The sequence below is a fragment of the Zea mays genome, chromosome 8 (genome assembly GCF_902167145.1).
Source record: "Zea mays cultivar B73 chromosome 8, Zm-B73-REFERENCE-NAM-5.0, whole genome shotgun sequence".
Classification (NCBI taxonomy): domain Eukaryota; kingdom Viridiplantae; phylum Streptophyta; class Magnoliopsida; order Poales; family Poaceae; genus Zea; species Zea mays.
The window spans coordinates 145496617-145516209 of NC_050103.1; the positions used below are offsets into that span (position 1 = coordinate 145496617).

The 19593-nt window shown below is 46.6% G+C and overlaps 2 protein-coding genes and 1 pseudogene across 2 annotated transcripts; 2 read left to right on the forward strand and 1 right to left on the reverse strand.

The window, feature by feature from the left end:
* Positions 1-8080: 8080 nt before the first annotated feature.
* LOC103636052 (inactive protein kinase SELMODRAFT_444075) lies at positions 8081-13029 on the forward strand. The gene is given in 12 exon segments (XM_020542447.3): positions 8081-8347; positions 9198-9450; positions 9632-9768; positions 9852-9946; positions 10053-11077; positions 11289-11449; positions 11847-11923; positions 12021-12168; positions 12361-12510; positions 12624-12743; positions 12746-12801; positions 12803-13029. Coding segments are annotated over 11 exon segments (2232 nt in total). The 5' UTR covers positions 8081-8347; positions 9198-9224; the 3' UTR covers positions 12840-13029.
* LOC103636053 (uncharacterized) lies at positions 13007-14231 on the forward strand. Its single transcript, XM_008658411.4, has 2 exons — positions 13007-13149; positions 13251-14231. Exons 1-2 carry the CDS (start codon positions 13046-13048, stop codon positions 13840-13842), a joined length of 696 nt encoding a protein of 231 aa, XP_008656633.1. The 5' UTR covers positions 13007-13045; the 3' UTR covers positions 13843-14231.
* Positions 14232-18101: 3870 nt separating this feature from the next.
* On the reverse strand, positions 18102-18900 carry LOC103637353 (cyclin-D4-1-like; annotated as a pseudogene).
* Positions 18901-19593: the final 693 nt, after the last annotated feature.

A 19593-nucleotide genomic window follows, 5' to 3' on the forward strand; every position in this document is an offset into this window, starting at 1 on the left:
TCGCTGCTTTCTCTGCCTCTAAAGCTCTTTTCGGCTTACTACTTTCTTGCAACCTTTGTGATCTACAAGCTTCGTGCTCCAAATTGACCATCGTGACTTCTTTGGATGTTGTTGGCAAGACAGAAGAGGTCTTAGCCATTGAGAGCGGCGCTTTGTTGATCGTGGATGAAGATAAAGCTCTGATTGATGAAGGTGGCGTTGAGGACATTTTGGCTGACTTCGCTGAAGAGGAGTCTCGCGTGGATAGTGATAAATTTGAGTTTGAAGAATATAATAGTGACACTCGACAATCAAAGCCAAGCCATGTGTGCTTGGAAAAGTCAACGATGAAAAAGGGGCATGTTGAGGCAATGAAATGACGAGAATATATTAGTGATATTGATATAATTAGGCTTGGGGGATAATACAATATCCCCCAGCTTAAGAAGAATGAAGCGGTAGCATTACAAAGCTTCTTCAAAACTGTACTTTTATTTCTCGCTACATAAGATGATTATAGAGGTGTTGAAGAAGTATGATATTGTTGGGGTCCTCATTGGCCGAAGGTCCTCAAAGCATCAATTTGTCAATTGTTTTCCAAGTTTGTTTCAGTAATACCGAAGGATTGACGAAATACACCTTCATTTGAAAACAACACTCGAGCAGTGTGCACGTGAAGACGAAACTGAGAAGCTTCAGCTCTGTGGTTTGAACGCACGACGAAGGATCAACAAAAGAAAGCAATGAAATCTTCGAGAATTGGACAACACATTTGATGATGGAAAAGACTTTTATACCATTATAAGATTTTTGTAGTTCATGTATATAGAACTAAGGACATCATTGTATTTTTTTATCAAACTGTACTCTGCCACTATAAGTAGAGACACAGTGCCATGCTTAGAGGGACCATGTTTTTAGGATGGAGACGACTGGATTACTCTACCTACAAAGCCACATTGCTTTTTGTCTCCGTCTTGCTTCTTGTAAAGCTGAAGGTATGACTGTAATCATTATTTGATGGAAAAGAATGATGAAGAATATCATTTTTGAGATAAGTTGTTCAGAATATTTTCGTGTTTTAATTACTTCATATACTATTTATTTCTTATTGGTCTCTCTCTCATCTTCTCTCTTTAATTAAGCTCTTTAAGGAGAGGTAATTAAAGGGCAAGGAAAAGTTTGATTCATTTGCGTTGCCTTATTTATGATTTTATTGAGGAACAAGTGACCAACACACACACACATATATATATATATTGTGTAGTACGAGCCTTGGGCTTTTAATAACTAGAGGAAGCCCAGGTCAGACGGTGCAATCCGGTCGAGCCGGACCAGGTCCGAACGTCTATAAAAGAATACCCGGAGTGCTAGGGTTCAATTTTTCACGCCCATCCCGATTCATTAACGACGATGACGGTTACCCGAGAGCGCGTGCGGCAGCAGACCCCCGACCGGTGGCTGTGGTGGCTGTGGCTCTCTGACCTGGACACGCAGTGGTGGCAGTTCCTCGATTCGGAGTAGTGGCTGCGGTTCCCAGGTCGGTGGCGGCGGCTCCCCGATCCAGAGGGCGAGCAACGACCTCCCCAGGACCCCGAAGCGGCGCCCCCCCGACACGCGAGTAGCGACCATATTCAGTAGTCCAAGACTCCTAAGTGCAGCAACGAATTGTAGACACTTTGCGAATTATTTATGTCTCCCTCTCTTGTGTATTTCTCTCTAGTCTGTGTGTTGTCGCAGTTATAAGCCAAGAGAGAGTAGAGGAGTGGTGCTGCAAGTTAGAGCAAGGTCTTGAGCGTACCATTACTCTATTGGAGAGCTGTTGACGTCTGTGATAGCCTCAACTTTGTGTAACTCAACATCGACATAGTGGAAGCCTCGATCTGTCACCCGGTGACAGATCTGAGCAAATGGAGGAATGAATTGAAATAGACTCCAATCCAGGTTGGCTATCCCGAACGTTGACTAGGCAAACATTTCAGGCTTGGCCGAACCACGGGATAAATCCCTGTGTCATGTATGCTCTTGCTTTGCTATTTCCCGTCTCTCTCTTTGATTGCTTTATTCTGTGCACTTCTATACTTATCTTTGAATGAGTTATTTTTGAAGTGCAGGATATCTTGATATAGGGACTCTGATTCCGGTGGGACCTACTCGAAGTGACCTTCATTACGCTCCGATCCAATCTTCGAGTAGAGTAAGATTTCTAAGTTTTTGGATTAAATTTTCATTCACCTATTCACCCCTTCTAGATGACATCCAGCTCTTGTTCCTGGGCAAAGGAACTTTCAACAAGCGATCGAGAGAGAGAAGAATCCCAAGTCTCTAAGGGTTGTCCGGCTGGAGGACATGTGTATTGTGTGTTTGCTCTCTCTTTTTTCCTCTTGTTTCGTCGGACCAACCCTCCTTCTTTTATAGACTAAGGGGGACCAGTTATAGATGGCTTCTCTAGGAAAGGATTGTTGTACTGGGATAAAATGGAGTAGTTCCCCAGTAAAAACATCGCTGTACGCTGATATTTGTCCTCATGTAAATCTCCAACCGTGCTACCTTAATACTACTGGGAGCGTGTTGGTGACGAAAGTTCGAGCGTCATCATTACACCTTCTATCCGTTTGTTCCCATGCTGACCCTTGGTCTTTGTAGTTTGACCTCTGAATTTCCTTCGTCATCTTGCGTAGGGCGTTGGAGGACTCAGGCCTAGGACCCTCGGATCATGAGTTGTGCTCAGACCTAGGACTTATATGTCATGAGTGGGGCCTAAGTTCAGTGCTCGTAGGTCATGAGTGGTGCTAGGACCTAAGACTTATATTGCCTTAAAAAACAACAACCAAACATATGTCCACTTTGCTTGGCCGGGCTCCAGCCAGCCTGGTATAAGGTTGATTGGAGAAGGAAACCAATTAGATCCTTAGTAAATCTATACTACTTATTAAGGCGGTAAGGGTAGCCTGCCTTTTCTTTGTTCTGCCTTCCGACGATCTACACTATCCGATCTAACCCCTCCGCTGGAAGCCTCCAGTGTCCGCCAATTTTGTCTCGATTCCAACTTCCCATGCTGGCATGCCGCCGCCCAACCTTCCTTGCACCCTACGTCGAGTTCATCCTCCCCGACGCAACCTCGCCCCCGCCTCTGGCCTAGGCACAGGTGTCGTCGTTGCACGCGCCATGGGGGAGCCTCCCGGCTACCATCCGCGCTCCCCACGCTGGCTCCCCCGCCCCGCTGCCATGGGCTCTAGGTCAGCACACAATCGACCTCCCTTCCTCCCTCCTTTGACTGCAAGGAATTGACATCGGGCACATGCACTGTCGTCGCACAAGCCACGGGGGCTCACCGCCTCGAGGGCGACGGATCGCTACGGCGCCAGCGCGCCGCTCATCGGTCGTGGAACCTTCGAACCTGCCGCCTTAACGTGTCAGGCAGGATCAGACGATGCGGCAGAGGCTGCGGAGCGCGCGCCTGTGCCGACGGCGGAGGCGAAGAAGCGGGCGTCCTCCGTCGCGCTGTCCAAGCAGGAGATCGTGGACGACTTCGTGGCGATCCGTGGGACACGCCCCCCGCGTCGGCCCAAGAAGCGACCTCGCACGGTGCAGCGACAACTCGATGTAAGGATTTTGGACCTGCGCGTTAGAATTGTTGGACTTTGTTTCCCCTAGGAATTCGGTGTTTCATGAGATTTTATTCTCTTGTTTTGGTTTTCCTGGATCGTAGTTGCTGTACCTGGGATTGTGCTTAGTAGATGTGGCACCCAGCTCCTACAAGATCGAGGAGGTAAGGAGGTCTCTCGATTTGGGGATGTTTTAAAAGTTGATTTCTTTGGTTTGGCTCTCAAGGTGCAATTTTTGTATTCCTGCAGAGGTGATTGTTGCTTTGGTGGAGCTTTCGATGGACGGTTTTTTTTCAGACGTTGTGATTTTCTTTTTTTATCTTGTTCTGATAGCTAAGATGTCTGTTTCGTAAGTGTTTGCTTTTTGGTGGATTAGAGGAAGTTGGGTGGAATTTCCTGTGATTATGTATTGAAGTGTGGTTGGGGAGGTCTTTTTAGGGCAATTGGGGAGGAAATTACTAGGCCTGTAGGATTGTTAATTGTATAAAGATTCCTGATCACAACATTCAAGGTGTTGTTAAGTATTTTTTGTGATTGCACAAATCATTAGCAAACATATAATTTTTCACTGTTTCCTTTTGATTTGTTCAGAGTGCAGAAGGCTACCATTGGTGGTGTAACTATAGATGGGCTTCTTGTAGCAGCAACTGAGTTCTCGATTGGGCTTGCATTTGTGCTGATCAGATTTTTCACGACTCAATGTGCTCCTGATGTATTCTGGAACCAGCTGCTAGCTATACCCTTGGCACAGCTGCCGGCCTATGTGGAAGTTTGATCGATTCCTTCTTGGGCGCAACAGTTCAGTATAGTGGGTTCTACAGTGTTAGCAAAAAGGTATTACAACCAAACTATATGAAAATTTTGCCACTGTCTCTACATATCCTTGTCTCCTCTAGTTTTGAAAGCTTATTCTTTGCTATGTCATGTTTGTTTTGCTTAGGTGGTGGGAGTAGATGGTCCAAGATTAACCTTTAAAATTGTGAGTTAACAGTTTCTGTTAGTGCCTTGCCTTTTAGACTATTGCAATTATTTTTAGAGGTAACAAAACTATGACGAGCTAACATAAACATTATTCATTCTATTATGTAAATAAACTCATAATAAACCATATGAGACAAAGAAATGTAAGGTGCACAATCCACGAGGAATAATACTGAGAAGCACAATTATGCATTTCTATTTGTTATATTGATAGGCCTTGATCGTCTTGCTTGATAACGTAGATGATACAATAGCCCAAGTTATTATTTGACCCTTATTGTTGCCTCTGCAGGTAAAGCCAACAAAATTCAATATTTACAATAACTCTATGTGTATAGGGTTTGCAGGATAAGATTAAGCAGCTCTAAGACTAAGATAGTTGCCATCGATCTTGCCATAATTTTTACTTGAGCTGAGCAGATAACAAGCGGCTTGAGGTATTGATATTTATTTTTCTGTCTCGTTTAATCTATTTGTTCTACTAATTTCAAAACAGTTAGTGCTTCTGCATCTCATCATAGATCCTAAATACTTCCTTTGTCAAAGCTTTCACTTGTGTGAAGGTAATGATTCTTTGATTATGCACTAATCTTATATGTGTTTCTACATTGCATTCATTTATCAAATCTGTAAGATGCATTCTACCATTTCATGATGTCCCTTATTTACATGTGTAAAATGATCCACATCAATAAAAACCGCTCCTTCGTATTCTGAAGCAAAATAACAAGCTTACATGCGCTTACTGATATACTCCCTGTTCTTACCGCTAGGGTCTCATGGCCTACGCGCAGACAGACTCCAGGAAGATGTTGGCCTTCTGCTTCTCCATCACCGTCGTTATCATGCAGCCTACTGGAATGCCACAGCGGGACAGGAATATGAGGATGAGCAGGTGAGCCTCCCTTACTTTTTTGCAACTGATATATTCCTCTTATAATTCCAGTACAATTACTTTTTGCAATACACATACGTGCTTCTACATCTCTTTTTCTATCTCTCTCTTTTTATCCAGATGAATGTTAGCCTCGTCATGATATATGGCCTGGGCATCTGCATCCTTTTGCACAAAAAACTTAAACTATGTAGCATGTCCAGGACCGGGCCTGAGAAATTTGAGGCCCTATGCCAAATCTAAAGCAGTGTAATCTATATTTTGTTATTAAAAAACAGTAATAACAATCTACAAGTTACAATAATTTATATTGTAACAGAATATCTAAAGAAACATATCCATTTATTTGAATAACATCGTTCTTTTGGTGGGTTTTAAAGAAAATCTTGTACGATATGCTTATATTCGATCTTATCCAACGCTTCACTCTCGAGTGTTATTGTGTCTAAATAATACATTTTTTGTGTCATAGTAAAACACAAATATAAATTTAGTAGCTTTAATTTAGAGAACTTCGTTCATGCGAACAAACATGTTAAGATCCTATAAAGATTCATTTTTTTGTTGCAACGCTCGATAGTTCCACCTCAGCGCAGCAGCATGGTAGGGAGAAAAATATGTGCTACATATTAATATGTGTTGTAAAAAATCATAAAACTAGAATAGATCTGCTAAGTTTTGGGACCCTCAATTTTTGGAGCCCCTGTGCGAGCGCACGACTCGCACATGCCTAGGTCCGGCCTTGAGCATGTTCTTGCTAATAGAGAAACAAGCCATGGCAGTTGGAAATGATATGATCTTCTTATATAGGAGTAGTTATCTACTGTGAATCTGAGAGACATACTATGCTCTTAACAGTGTTCATTTTCTTTTGAAACAAGCACGTATGTGTCATACATGCACATACTGTCTTTCTTGCTTCCAAGACTGGCTTCCAAGCTTTCACTAGAGGAGTAAACTCTGTTTCGTTTCTTTTTTTCTGACAGGCGCAAGATGACTGCAAGTGGCACCGGATCCCGATGTTCGGCGACTGGAACCTGCGGGATGACATGCCCGTCACCCAATACTTGCAAGCAGGGACCTTCTTCATCATTGTGCCACCGGCAGAGAAGGACAGCGACGAGGATCTCTTCAAGGTGCCCCCAGTGTTTCTCTGCCAAGCCCTACAACTACAAGAAGGTGAAACAAAACAGGACACTGCATTAGTTTCTCTCGCCAATTAATTACACTCAGGGGGAAAAAGTTTTCTTCCACCAGCTATGAAGATAGTATTAGTTAGCAATGTTTCATATTTCCGTTTCATATCTCCATTTCCATATACATTATACCCAGTCGGCACTAGCGAGCAATGAGAAAGATACTGAACAATTCTACGATCCAAGAATAGAATTATAATCATTGAAACTCTGCTGCTACTGTTACTTGGTTCATAGGCTGATATATACATCCAAGCTCGCCCGCACCGCCACCTCCACAGTCTATCATGGTGCTTTTGATCTTGCTTGGCAGAACCAACAGTGATGTATATATAGGTCATTTTGCCTAATTTGCATGAATATGGCAATGTTTAGTTGTAAGGCTGTATAAATGGTTGGTTAGGGCTGTTGATTTTCTGATTGTGATAAAAACTAAGAACTCATGAATTTGTTTCAGTTCTAGGAGCTAGCTCAGGCTTATGAGGTCCTCAGTGATCCTAAAAATCAAGAGTTCTATGATGGTAGTGTTCTTAATCACTTTTATGCTTTTTGTTAGTGATGAACTGAAGTTTTTAATCTTTGCACATGTCTTTCCCAGACGGAGACAACATAATCCTACACCCGTTTCATTATTGGAGATTGGAGTAATGCGGTGACATATGTATGGTTCTCTTCTTAAAGCTGTAAGACTAAGGAGCACCTTTTTTCCCTTCGAACAAGGTGACAAGTCATTATGAGTTTATCATAGTGATTTGCTTGTTTTCTGCATAACATATGTCCATACATATGTTATAGTTGTACTATTTTTACCCCGTTGCAACGTACGGGTATTTACCTAGTTACCTAATATGTGTAATGTTTGTTTTCATATAATCGTTGTACAGTGGTGTTAAATAAAAGGACAGACCCTAGCGGGTGTCTCTTAAAGCATGTAAAAATTGAGTTAAATTCTTTTGGCAAGCAGCACTGGGTGAACCCAGAATCAATGGCAAGTGGCAACAGAGACCAGATCAAAACCCTGGGATCCAGCGTTGGCAGCGGCTGCAACAAACTCAAGCAGCAAGCACTTGGTACACCACGTCCACGGGGACCATTTCACTGTCCACTGGACACACACAGGGCGCCCCTGACGCCTCCGCGCGCCGGACCGCACCCCCGCCACGACTCCTCTCTGATCCTGCCAGGTGGTCCCTGGCTAAGGACAGCCTGCTCGGCCCACGAGGGCACCCTGGGCAGCATTTACTCTATGGCTTCATTGGCCGTTAGATTGCAAACCGACGGCAGTTACTCTCTGCCCCGTCAGCCGGTTTTTAAATGCGTTTTCCCATTCAGGGAGGGAGTGGCATAGCTAGTAATATTTGAAAATACGGAAGGGCGAAGAGGGTAATTCTTCGGTTGAAAGGGTCGAAGGCGATCGGGGCTGCGGTTGAAGGTCGTGGAAGTCAGGAAGTGGGAAGTAGTAGCTGAGGGAGCCAGAGGTTCGCGCGGAGCAATGGAGCTCTTTAATAGCTTCGGCGCATTCACCGCTTTAATGGCCACTTCTTCCAACGCCTCTGTCCCGGCTTCCACGCGTTCTCAGTGAGGGCTAGGGTTTGCCCGCGCCGCGTCGCTCGGCAAGGAGGAGGACAGGGTGCGCTGCCGTCGGCGGCGGAGGCGCGGAGCTCGTTCGTCGCCGTCGCGCCCCCCTGGTGCGTCTCTTTCCCTTCGGTGACTCTGGTTTTCCGGTTCCGCCTTCGTTTGAGGGCGGGGTGTGAATTCGGCGCCGCTCAGATGGGAGCTGCAGAAATCGGAACGGTTTTGTCTCCCCTGTTTTTGCAGTTGGTATATCATTCGTTTGTTTATGGAACGAAATGCGAGTCAAATCCAGCGTTGCATTTTTTTTTGGGTGGGGGGGCTGGGGATTTCCTTGTCGGGAGAGAAGAAATTTCGATTCTGGCTTTGATTCCTCCCACATGGAGAGGCCAATTCTGAGGCGCGAAGCGCGGCGAGATCTGCGAGGGCACGTCCGGCTCGAATAATTTGTGACGGCGATTCCTGTGGCGTGCCCCGGAATACTGTGGGTAGGCGGAGGACGAGGCTGCACTGTGCAATCTGACCACCAGCCGAAGCCGAGGGTCCGGGGTCATCTTTCCCGTCTACAGTGCCGGCGACCGCAGCGGTGGTGCCCGCTCCCATCTGCGGCCACCAATAAAGGCTGCGATGGGCGGGACCTAGGCCAACACTTGAACTGGTGGAAAAGGCTGCCTCCTTTTCTAACTCAATCATCTTTACCTGTCGTGTTGCTCGCCTTTTTGGTTCAACTCCGCCTGCCAAGCAGGTTCGGCGTCCAACTCTAGTGGCAACTACCAGTGGTACGGTACTCGCTCGCTTGCTCACTCGTCTCCCCTCCCTGTTGCCATGAGAGCGCGGTTGCTGTGTTGTTTGTACTAGGCGGGCATCAATTCTAGTTTGCTTTGGCTGTTTCTTCTTGGGTCTTAGGTTGTTGAGTTGTTTGCTTTGGCAGTTGGGTTTTCTGGCTTAGTGCTTCTGGATTTGTAGGCATCGCTGGTTGTCTAGAGGAAGAAGATGATTGTGGGCTCTTCCCAGCAGCAGCTGCTGCTGCAGAGGAAGGGGAAGCCCGTGGCTGGCAAGGGAGCGGCCTCCATGACCGTGAAGGCAGAGAAGGTGGTGGTCGCGGTAAGGGCAGCCACGAGGGAGATCTCCAAGACAGCCGTCATCTGGGCGCTCACGCATGTCGTGCAGCCCGGCGGAAGCATCATACTCCTCGTCGTCATCCCGGCACAGAGCTCTGGTATTGTTTCCGCTTTTGGCTTTCCTGTTTGCTTCTGGGCATCAATGAGTGCTCATGTGCACGTTTGCTTGTACTACTAATCATATCCACTTTAGTTACAATGATCACGTAATTCTGTCAATGTTTCTCTCCGGTTTTCCAGTAGTTGCCTGAAAAATATGTGCACGCTTCACCATTTCAGGCAGAAAATTCTGGGGTTTTCCACTGTTTGCCGGAGACTGTGCAAGTGGCCATAAGTCTATGGTGGATCAGAAATGTGATTTATCAGAGTTGTGTTCTCAAATGTTGAAGAAATTGGATGTGTATGATATTGACATGGTTTGACCTGGTGCTAATGCTCGTTTACATGTTTATTAAAATTATCATATACTTGTGTGCTTAATTTATCTGTGCTTCTGTAGATAAATGTAATGTATAAGCTTGTTTCCGGCTCTCCTTCTGGTGTTGTTGCTGCTGAGTGTAAGCAAGCACAAGCAAGCTGGGTTGTGCTAGACAAGTAATGGTCAACTCTCAACTCCTGAAACAGTAGTTTTTTTTGAATACAGCCTACATTCTTTCATTGTTATTTTTGCTTAATAAATTGTATGTTGCTGCTGCTTTAGGGATTTGAAGCACGAGGAGAAGCGTTGTGTGGAGGAGCTTCAGTGCAACATTGTTGTTATGAAGCGTTCTCAGCCTAAAGTCCTTCGGCTTAATCTTGTGGGATCTCCTGATAAAGAGTCTAAAGCAACATGTGCAGTTCCACCTGTGTTAGATTGTTCTAGTGGTAAAACTGCAACTGATGTTAAGGAGGCACGAAGTTCAATTCGAGGACCTGCTGTAACCCCAAATAGCAGCCCAGACCTGGATACACCTTTCAGAAGTACTGAAGCGGGAACTTCCTCTGTCTCAAGTTCAGACCCTGGGGCATCTCCATTTTCTGCTTCTGAAATAAATGGTTCTCTGAAGAAAGAGGTACTAGCAACAAAGGATAAAATTCAGCATTCAGATGTCAATATTTCTGATTCGGACAGTGAAACATTGAGCCCTCCAGCAAATTTCTCTTTTCAGCCATGGATGTCTGATATTCTACAGGGATCAGCATCCTCAAGGTCGCTTGGAAAAGTTCCACGGAAAACTCGTACTGCAACTGCAGATGTTTTGTTGGAAAAGATTTCCAAGCTGGATCTCCTGAATGAAATTAGTGCTATGAGAAGCAGGTCAGACTTAAACTTCCGCGGAGATGTCAGGGATGCTGTCTCATTGGCAAGGAATGCACCTCCTGGACCACCTCCACTTTGTTCAATATGTCAGCACAAGGCACCTGTTTTCGGAAAGCCACCTCGGTGGTTTAGTTATGCTGAACTGGAGCTTGCAACTGGTGGTTTCTCCCAAGCAAATTTCTTAGCTGAAGGTGGATTTGGTTCTGTTCATCAAGGTGTCCTTCCTGATGGGCAGGCTATCGCTGTTAAGCAACACAAGCTTGCTAGTTCTCAGGGTGATGTTGAATTCTGCTCAGAGGTGGAAGTTCTTAGTTGTGCACAACATCGAAATGTTGTAATGCTGATTGGTTTTTGTGTTGAGGACAGAAGGCGTTTATTGGTTTACGAGTACATCTGCAATAGATCTTTGGACTCACATCTCTATGGTAAGATTGTTTTCTCGGTAGCACTTTTGTACATGAAACCATTAGTTTGGTTGTGGTACTTGCTGTCTCCAAGTTCATGATGCACCTAACTTTTGTGTTTCTGATTCTTCTCCCCTCTCTGTTTCACTTTTTTTTTGTGCTAAGAGTCCTGCAAGCCTAGTGATGTTGACATATATTTGTCTTGTAAAGCTATTCTTGAAATATCATTCAGGTCGTAATAGAGAAACATTGGAGTGGACTGCACGGCATAAGATTGCAGTTGGTGCTGCTCGTGGGCTGCGGTACCTCCACGAGGAATGTAGGGTTGGCTGCATAATCCATCGTGACATGAGACCAAACAACATCCTTGTCACACATGATTTCGAGCCACTGGTACAGTCCTACTTTGCTGATTGTGGTGTAAAGTTGACTATTTGTTCTTGTGCATTTGACATTAGGCACCTTTCCATATAGGTTAAAGTTTTTGTATCTGATGCAATCATGAGGCAATTATTCTTCGTATTTGACTGGTAGTAGACTAATGTTGCAATTAAACTTTTCTGATGGTGTTTGGAGTCTTTCTTAGGGAGGTCAATCTATCCTAATTTTTTTTTGTTATTACACTTATCAGCATGAAAGTATGGTCTTAAAGCAGATTAGGTTTGGAGCGATGTTTATCTTTCGTCTGCTGAACTCTGCCAACCATCCAATATATTTTTTTTGGTTCCTGTTGAACTATTAATTTCATGTTATGATTGTAAGCTGCATAATGGTTGCCCCGGCCCGACAGGTTGGAGATTTCGGCCTGGCACGATGGCAACCTGATGGAGACATGGGTGTTGAAACAAGAGTTATTGGCACATTTGGGTGGGTGTTTTTGTGACTTTATCCTATGTATATTTTCATCATAGGCAATTTCAACTTTTGAGTGCAGCTAACGAGAGAACTTTATTACCGGGTGCAGTTATCTGGCACCTGAATATGCGCAGAGTGGGCAAATAACAGAGAAGGCTGATGTGTACTCTTTTGGGGTTGTGTTAGTGGAGCTTGTGACTGGGCGGAAGGCTGTTGACATCAACCGACCAAAGGGTCAGCAGTTGCTAACTGAATGGGTGAGTTACATATTGGATCATCATTTCTCGTTAGTAAAGCCTATTTTTTTTTGGATGGCTAAGAGGCTAAGACATTTTGCTTCACAGTAATGATTCATATGGTTTATGGGACACCACCCTTGTAGCAGATAACTTTCTTGTGTTATATAAACTACAGTTTTGTGTTGAACTCGCAAGATTTGGATTGTACAGGCACGGCCATTCTTGGAGGAGTATGCAATTGATGAGCTCATAGACCCACGACTGGGCGCGCGCTACTCCGAAAACGAGGTGCACTGCATGCTGCACGCGGCAAACCTGTGTATAAGACGTGACCCACATTCAAGGCCTCGCATGTCCCATGTTAGTGATAATTTTTGTTGTTGTTGTTGTTGTTGTTGTTGCTGCATCCCCATATCCAGTGATGAAAGCTCGATTGCATGCATGCTCACCATTTCTGCCTTGGTGAATAAAAGGTTCTTCGCATTCTTGAGGGCGACATGGTCGTGGAGTCTGGTTCTGTTAACGGCAGTAGTGATTCTGGGAGCAGAAGCTGGAGGTTGCTGAGTGAGCAACAGCATTATTGCCAGGAGTACAGAGTAGCCCGGCTCAACAAGAATCGCGAAGGGCAGGCGAGGGGAAACGCTCCTACAGCGGACCGGGACAAGCAGAGTATCTCCAACAGATATTAGTGCTGTCGCATAATGCAAGAGATCGCTCAAATCCTGTATTATTCCCTCGCCCCTACCTCCCTCTCGCATTTCTTTCTTTTTGGGATCATTTTATGCTCACTTCCTAGCCCTAGCAATTTGTAGGCTGGAAAGCTTTTGCTGATACATTGTTGTCCTGGTGTATATAGAAATGTTAATAGGATTACAAGTATATTGACCTGCAACGTATGGATGTTTCTGGAAAAGTAGTGCAGACATCCTGGTGGCATCTCCACGCTGTTCTTGGCAGTCGTGGTGTTTGCATTCGTTGCGCTACAGGCAAACGTAGCTGGTATAATATAATCATGCAATAATGCCACATGTGGTTTATTACTACCATCCAATTCCATAGTGTGCTGTGCCCCCTGAAACGGTGCACTGCAATCCTTTCAGGCATGGCGCTCTACCCAAGTTCCGCGCTGTAATAAAAACAGCAGGCCTGAAGCGCGTCTGGCTGACAGGCGGCAGGCAGGCCCAGGCAGAGGGCCTCTGTCTGTGCACCTGCTGCTGCAAACGGCGAGAAGATGCTGGCGCTTGCGTTGGGCCCGGTCCGAGAGCCCGATGGACGACGGGACGGCGACGGCGACGGCTGCTGCTCCGGCCGGCTGTTTCTGCTAGAGCGCTCGCCCCGCCGCAAGCCCTCGCGCGACACGTCCAGCCCGGCGTCCGCGTCGCGTGGACACGTCCTGATGCATGTCAGCGGCTGCCAGAGCAGCGCTCATCATTGCATGCGTTCCTGTGCGTGCGTACAATGGCCCGGGGGCCACCGTACGTACGCCGGCTTGTAGCAACTAGCAACTCGTGGAGTTCTCCGGCCAGCTACTGTGGCTGGCGACTGGCAAGGCTGCGACTGCGAGCAAGATGCCACTGTGCTGCGGCATGGTGGTCCGTTCACGGTGGCGCAGGCAGGCAGGCAAGCAAGGGCAATCATCGTTTTCCCGGTTCACGGAGGAGCAGGGTTTACCATACCAGGGCTGTCTGTTGACACTGTGCTCGCAAAGCCACAACTGGCCGGACCGTGGTCCACCCGTACGTCCCCGGCTCCTCGCCCGTGGTGGGGATGTGCTACTGCTGTGGCTGTGATAACTGATAAGACGACGCAACGCAATGCAAGAAGGTAGAACCGTAGAAGTAGGACTGACCAAGTCTCCTCTATTGGATGAGGCCGCTGATCATAGTACCAACGATTTTTTGTACTACTGATGCCATGTTTGGTTTCAATTAGTCCTAGGACTAAATTTTAGTCCTAGGACTAAACTTTAGTCCCTACATGTTTGGTTCTAGGGACTAAACATATTCTAAAGTCATTAGGTAGGTGCCCGTGCGTTGCGACGGCATACAAAATATTAAATAAAATAGTAATGTACAACTAAATTAGTTCAAAAAGATATGTAATGCTCAAAGGATAGTGTTTGTGGATGTCAGAGAGCGGGCGGACGCACCTAGATAGCGAAGCATGGAGAACGAGCGAGCGGGTGAGGGCGCGACACACAAAAACCACGACTGGAACTATTAAAAGTAGTGCATTATAGTAGTAAAGGTAGTAGATAAAATACCCCCACCCAGTTGTTAATATGTCGATCTAATAATTCAAAACACCACTTTTAAAGATGGGATAAATATATTAGTCCAGATTTCCCGATAACAAAACCACATTAAATTAGCCAAAGAGACTATATGGTTCTACACTTCTACATAAAATAAAATAAAATAAGAAAGAAAATTCTTGTTGAAAGAGAAGTGATAAAAATAATGGGAAATGAGAAGAGAAAGAAATACTCTACAGTAGGGTCTATCATATGAAGTTCGTGAAATAAAGTTCTAGCACAAAAAACAAGTTTATTCAAATCAAGGCAATATTTACAGTTATACAATACACATGCTGCTTTTGACTGGGATGCGCTGCTAATTAGCAGTCGAACTGATCAGCATAGACTAAACAAATGGTCTCAAGCTTTATGCTGCCTGAACAATGGAAAAGCACACACGCAAGCAATTCTAACATGCCCTAGTAGTTGACACAATATTCAAAGGAACTTGGTTATCACACGGCAGGAAGTCTGAAACGTTGTAGTTGCGGCCATAAGTAATGCTCGATTATTGTAGACCCTGCATGACAGATTACTCAAATAGTTAGCGTAGCGCTATATAGAGATTAGGGGGGCCAAGCTAGCAGACCCCACACACAACCAAATAAAAACACCATATGAACCTGAACAGGCAATGGCAAAAAAAACAGAACTTACTTTTCCTTCAAACTGATATAAAGACACTGAGGGCGACTCAATATGGATCCATACTTTTGGCAGGCCTCACCAACGGCTCCTCAATGTTGTCAATGAGCAGCTTGTAGAAAAGCCTCTCGTTCCCTTCCTGTGATAAGATGGTACCAGAGAAAAGTATAGCCCAAATGAACTCCTTATATCAGCTATACTAATATACTATGCATAACAATGAAACTTAATGATCAGTTACCTGGAGATCCACGAGGGCCATGTAGCGCTGCAAAGGAAACTTGTAGTATCCTGTGGACAGGAGATGAGCAGACAAAAACAACAGGTTACAACGGCAATACTGTAATTGTCGAATATTAACATTGTAACACAAATCAACTATTTGTGAAGGATCAGTTGCTACCTCGTCAAAACATTGTTCGGCCTTTTCTGCATACATCGAACAAGAGTGTGGCGTCTCCATGAACAGTGGAGCAACAAGAGGAAACAAATCATCCAGGGAAAACTCTTGAAGAAGTTGTTCTACCCCATTAAATTTCTGGAGATAACAGGTAAAGACAATCAGTTATCTATTATGTTATTTGTTCTATACAAGTAAACAAAAATACTAAGGAAAACTAAATCCACACCTCTGGTAAATTTTCAAACTTCTCCCTGAAGTGGCACATCACGGTTTCTATTAGCTCCGTGTCGTACTCGCTTATGGCTGAAAGAAAGGCCAGTGCATCATTTTCATCTTCCTCAAAACCATAAACCATCTCACTGTTAGATGACTCCGCAGAGGTATTAACAAGTTGGCAGTCATCCATCAAGCAAAGATGAGGATCAATGCTACAGCGGCTAGCAAATAAACATGGGAATCAACAAACCATTTTATCTGGTCCTGCAGCTTTCACAAGAGGGATTATCTGGTGAATATCAGCAGCTTTTGCTGAAAAGATGAGCATCACTGATGCCATCGTATACAGACACCTTCTACGAGGTGGCTGCAAATCACCTTTATTTACAGTGAAAAGGGTAAAAAACAAAATCAGCAGTAAACTTGGCTACAATAACCTTCTACGTTTTTTCAGCAAAATATGTTAGCTATGTAGATCGGTATTGAACTGAAGCTAAAGTGGACCTCCATTACAGACCCAACAAGAAACAGAGCTAGAAACTTGAATAAAAATATAACATAGCAGATTGTTTACCTAAGAATAGGAGGGAGAGGGGGATTGCCCAAACAAAATCCACCGTTGAAGTTTTGTCTTCAAGAGGAACTGCTATTGCAGCCAAGAATGGGGTGACAGACAAGGATAGCTCTGGAGATTGGGAAGAGCCAGTTGTAACCTCTGGCGAGTGCACTCCTGGGGCGGCGAAGGTCATTGCCTCATCTGCAGAGTCGAGCTCCGAGTCGCCGGCCTTCACCCCGAACTCCTCGAAGTCGACCTCAAAATCCTCCTCTTGGCGGGGCAGTGGCCTGCGCGGCGCGTCTGGCCTGGGCGCCGGAGGAGACAATCCTTGCAGCACACTTGGCCAGAATGTTTTTTGATGATTTTCGTTCTATATGCCTACATCTAGAATTTAAATCCTCTGAAATGAGAAAATATTAGAATAACAAGAAACTGAAGCACAAGAAATGAAACACAATAGTGGCCGATCGAATGGCAAAAGACGGATTTCTGAAACTTTACATGAACAGCAAGCACAGTTTGCAAAATAAGCATGTTCGTACCTGTAGTAGCTCTCCACTGAAAGCGCCGTGACGACATGCTCCTGCGGCAGCTCCAAATTAACACAACTGAAACTGCGAGATGGAAAATGTAGAGAAACAATTATAGGACAATTAGCTGCTTACCAAAGATGAGTAATCAAAGGTGCACTGGAAGAACATATGGTCCAAAATTTCTTCTACTAATTGCTGGCACAAAATAGTCATAGGATTCCAATTCATATGCCTTCCTCTCATAATGTTTCTAGTGCTAAGTCTAGGTTTGACAAGATCCAAAAGAAACTTTATGCTTCGAATAACAAAAGGATTCCCAAATCAATTTATGCATGATATGAAAAGCAGAATTTTTTCTATCATTTTTATTGAGAAGAACAACCTAGACCGAGTCGCTAAAACTGCTTTCATATCTGAAGCCTAGCGTTGGCTTTGTTGCAATACCATCAAGTTAGTTAAATGTAAGCAAAGCCTTCTTAAACAGGTAGTACTCCCAAAAGCATTGAAGCTAACAGAGACAATCATGCCCAAAAGAAGAGAAACACAAGAACTAATATGCTGAACCCCATGTCAATGCTGCCCAATGTTGCATAAAATATTTTCAATACACTACCAGTAGCATGTCAGACCTCAAGCATCCTAACATAAAAGAACTTCAATGCACTACCAGAATAAAGGTCATATAACCGAGGATAAAATTTAAGTATTTAAGCAGTTAGACAACTAAAGTTAACTTGTCTTATCCTTCTCAACAGAACTGAGGGGTAGGAGAGCATCGGGCTGCTTCGGTTTTTGCCCCAAACAATTCACATTGCTTCGCCTTCACCCCCATCTGAATTCTGAAGCCCTATGGACTGAATCCCTTAAGTTACAGCGCACACTAAGCTGCTAGGTCCTCTTGGCTTCCTGCTCAGCCTACACTAGTTTCAGATGCTTCTCCGTCAGGGAAACCAAAAAAAACAAGGCACATAGCTAGGACGACAAAGAAGAAAGAACTCACAGCTCGGATGATCCTGTCGAGCGCGTCGGGCCCGTGCGTGTCGATGAAGCGCTTGACGGACCTGCACGCGTCGAGGCTCGTCATCTGTAGCACCCGGCGGTGGTGCTCGCTGTAGCTGGGGCTCACGTAGCTGCTGATCTTGAAGTAGCGCCGGACGTGCGCCTCGTAGATGTAGGCCGCGCCGTTGAAGATGGGTAGCACCAGCTAGTAGCAGAACATGTATGTATAAAATTCTGCTAGGGGGTGACCGCTCGCATCCTCTCCCCGACCTGCTGCCCGACAGGACCCAACAACAGCAGCGATCAGGAACAAGGTCTCAGGGGCGGCCCACTAGAACGTGTGGTGTGTGCGTCCCCTACGCATTGCTCTCTCACCTGCAGGTCCAGAGACGGAGGAACGTAGGTCTCCTCCATCTTGGCAGCCAGGGACAAGCACGCCACAGACAGCAGTTGCGTCGTCCAAGACTTGCCTTCCTGAAACAGTGAGCGAGACAGGCGTCATTACCAGCACTGAGAACACTGGAACATATGCTCTGATTTCTGAACGCCTTCTTTGTTCCAAGAACCAAGAAGTAAACAGTGCCACTCCACCATCACTTCGTAGGCTTTGATGATTCTTATCGGAAGCTGGTAGAGCGAGAGGAAGCGGTCCAGGTAGTTGACGGCCAAGCAGGCGGTGAGAGGGCCGAAACCTTAGTACGCGTGAACCTGTCGAGAGGCAAAACTGTCAGATTCATAGCCCGGATGGATGGGATGGGAACACAGACTCGAGAGATCAGCGAAGACTGCATTGACCGAGGAGAGCGCCCCACCTTCCAAATCCAGTCGATGGCGTCCGTCCGGACGCGGAGATCCGTGCCCCCACCGCGCAGCCTCTCGGCGTAGTCCTCCCACGGCATGTGCGCCGCCTCCACCTCCACGAAACCGGCGACGCAGTCCTCGGACGGCACGGGGAAGACCACGCTGGGCTCCCCGCGCGTCCTGCTCCGCGCCAGCAGCACCTCCTCCTCCTCCTGGGCCCCGCTTCGAGGTCTAGGATGCTGCTGCTGTCCTCGCCGCACAGCAGGGTGGAAGCCGCCATCTCGTAGCTGTTGGGCACCATTCCCCTCTGCTGGAACTCGGCAACTGCGAGTCTCTCCATGGCGGCGTCTCTGTAGCTGGAGGGCAGGCACTGTAGGTAGCGGAGGTCCGACCGGATCCATGGGGGATCGCCGGAACGGCGACGGGTCCGACTGGATCCATGGGGGATTGCATCGCGAGGCGCGATTTGCCGGCGAGGATGGTGTCGCTGATGGAAGGGGACTGCAGGGAGCGGGGCTTCGTGAAGGAGAGCGGGGCACACGCGAGGATGGAGGGGGCGCCGCGATGAGAGATTGCCGAGGGAAGCGCCGCGATGCGGGATTGTGCTGCCGCGCTGGGGGGAGGGCGAGGGCGGGCGCTTGCCGAGGAGAGGAGACCGCGACGAGGAGGGGAGGCGAGGGGAGATCGCGGCAGGGAGGGGATCTCGCCGGCCTGCGCGGGCAGGGAGCGGGGCTTCGTGAAGGAGAGCGGGGCACACGCGAGGATGGAGGGGGCGCCGCGATGCGAGGTTGCCGAGGGGGAGCACCGTGATGCGGGATTGCGTCGCCGCGCCGGGGGGAGGGCGAGGGCGAGGGCGAGGGCGGGCGCTTGCCGAGGAGAGGAGTCCGCGACGAGGAGGGGAGGCGAGGGGAGATCGTGGCGGGGATCTCGTCGACCTGCGTGGGATTAAGGGCGGGGGCTGCGGGCGCAGGGAGGGGACGCGCGGGCGGAGGAA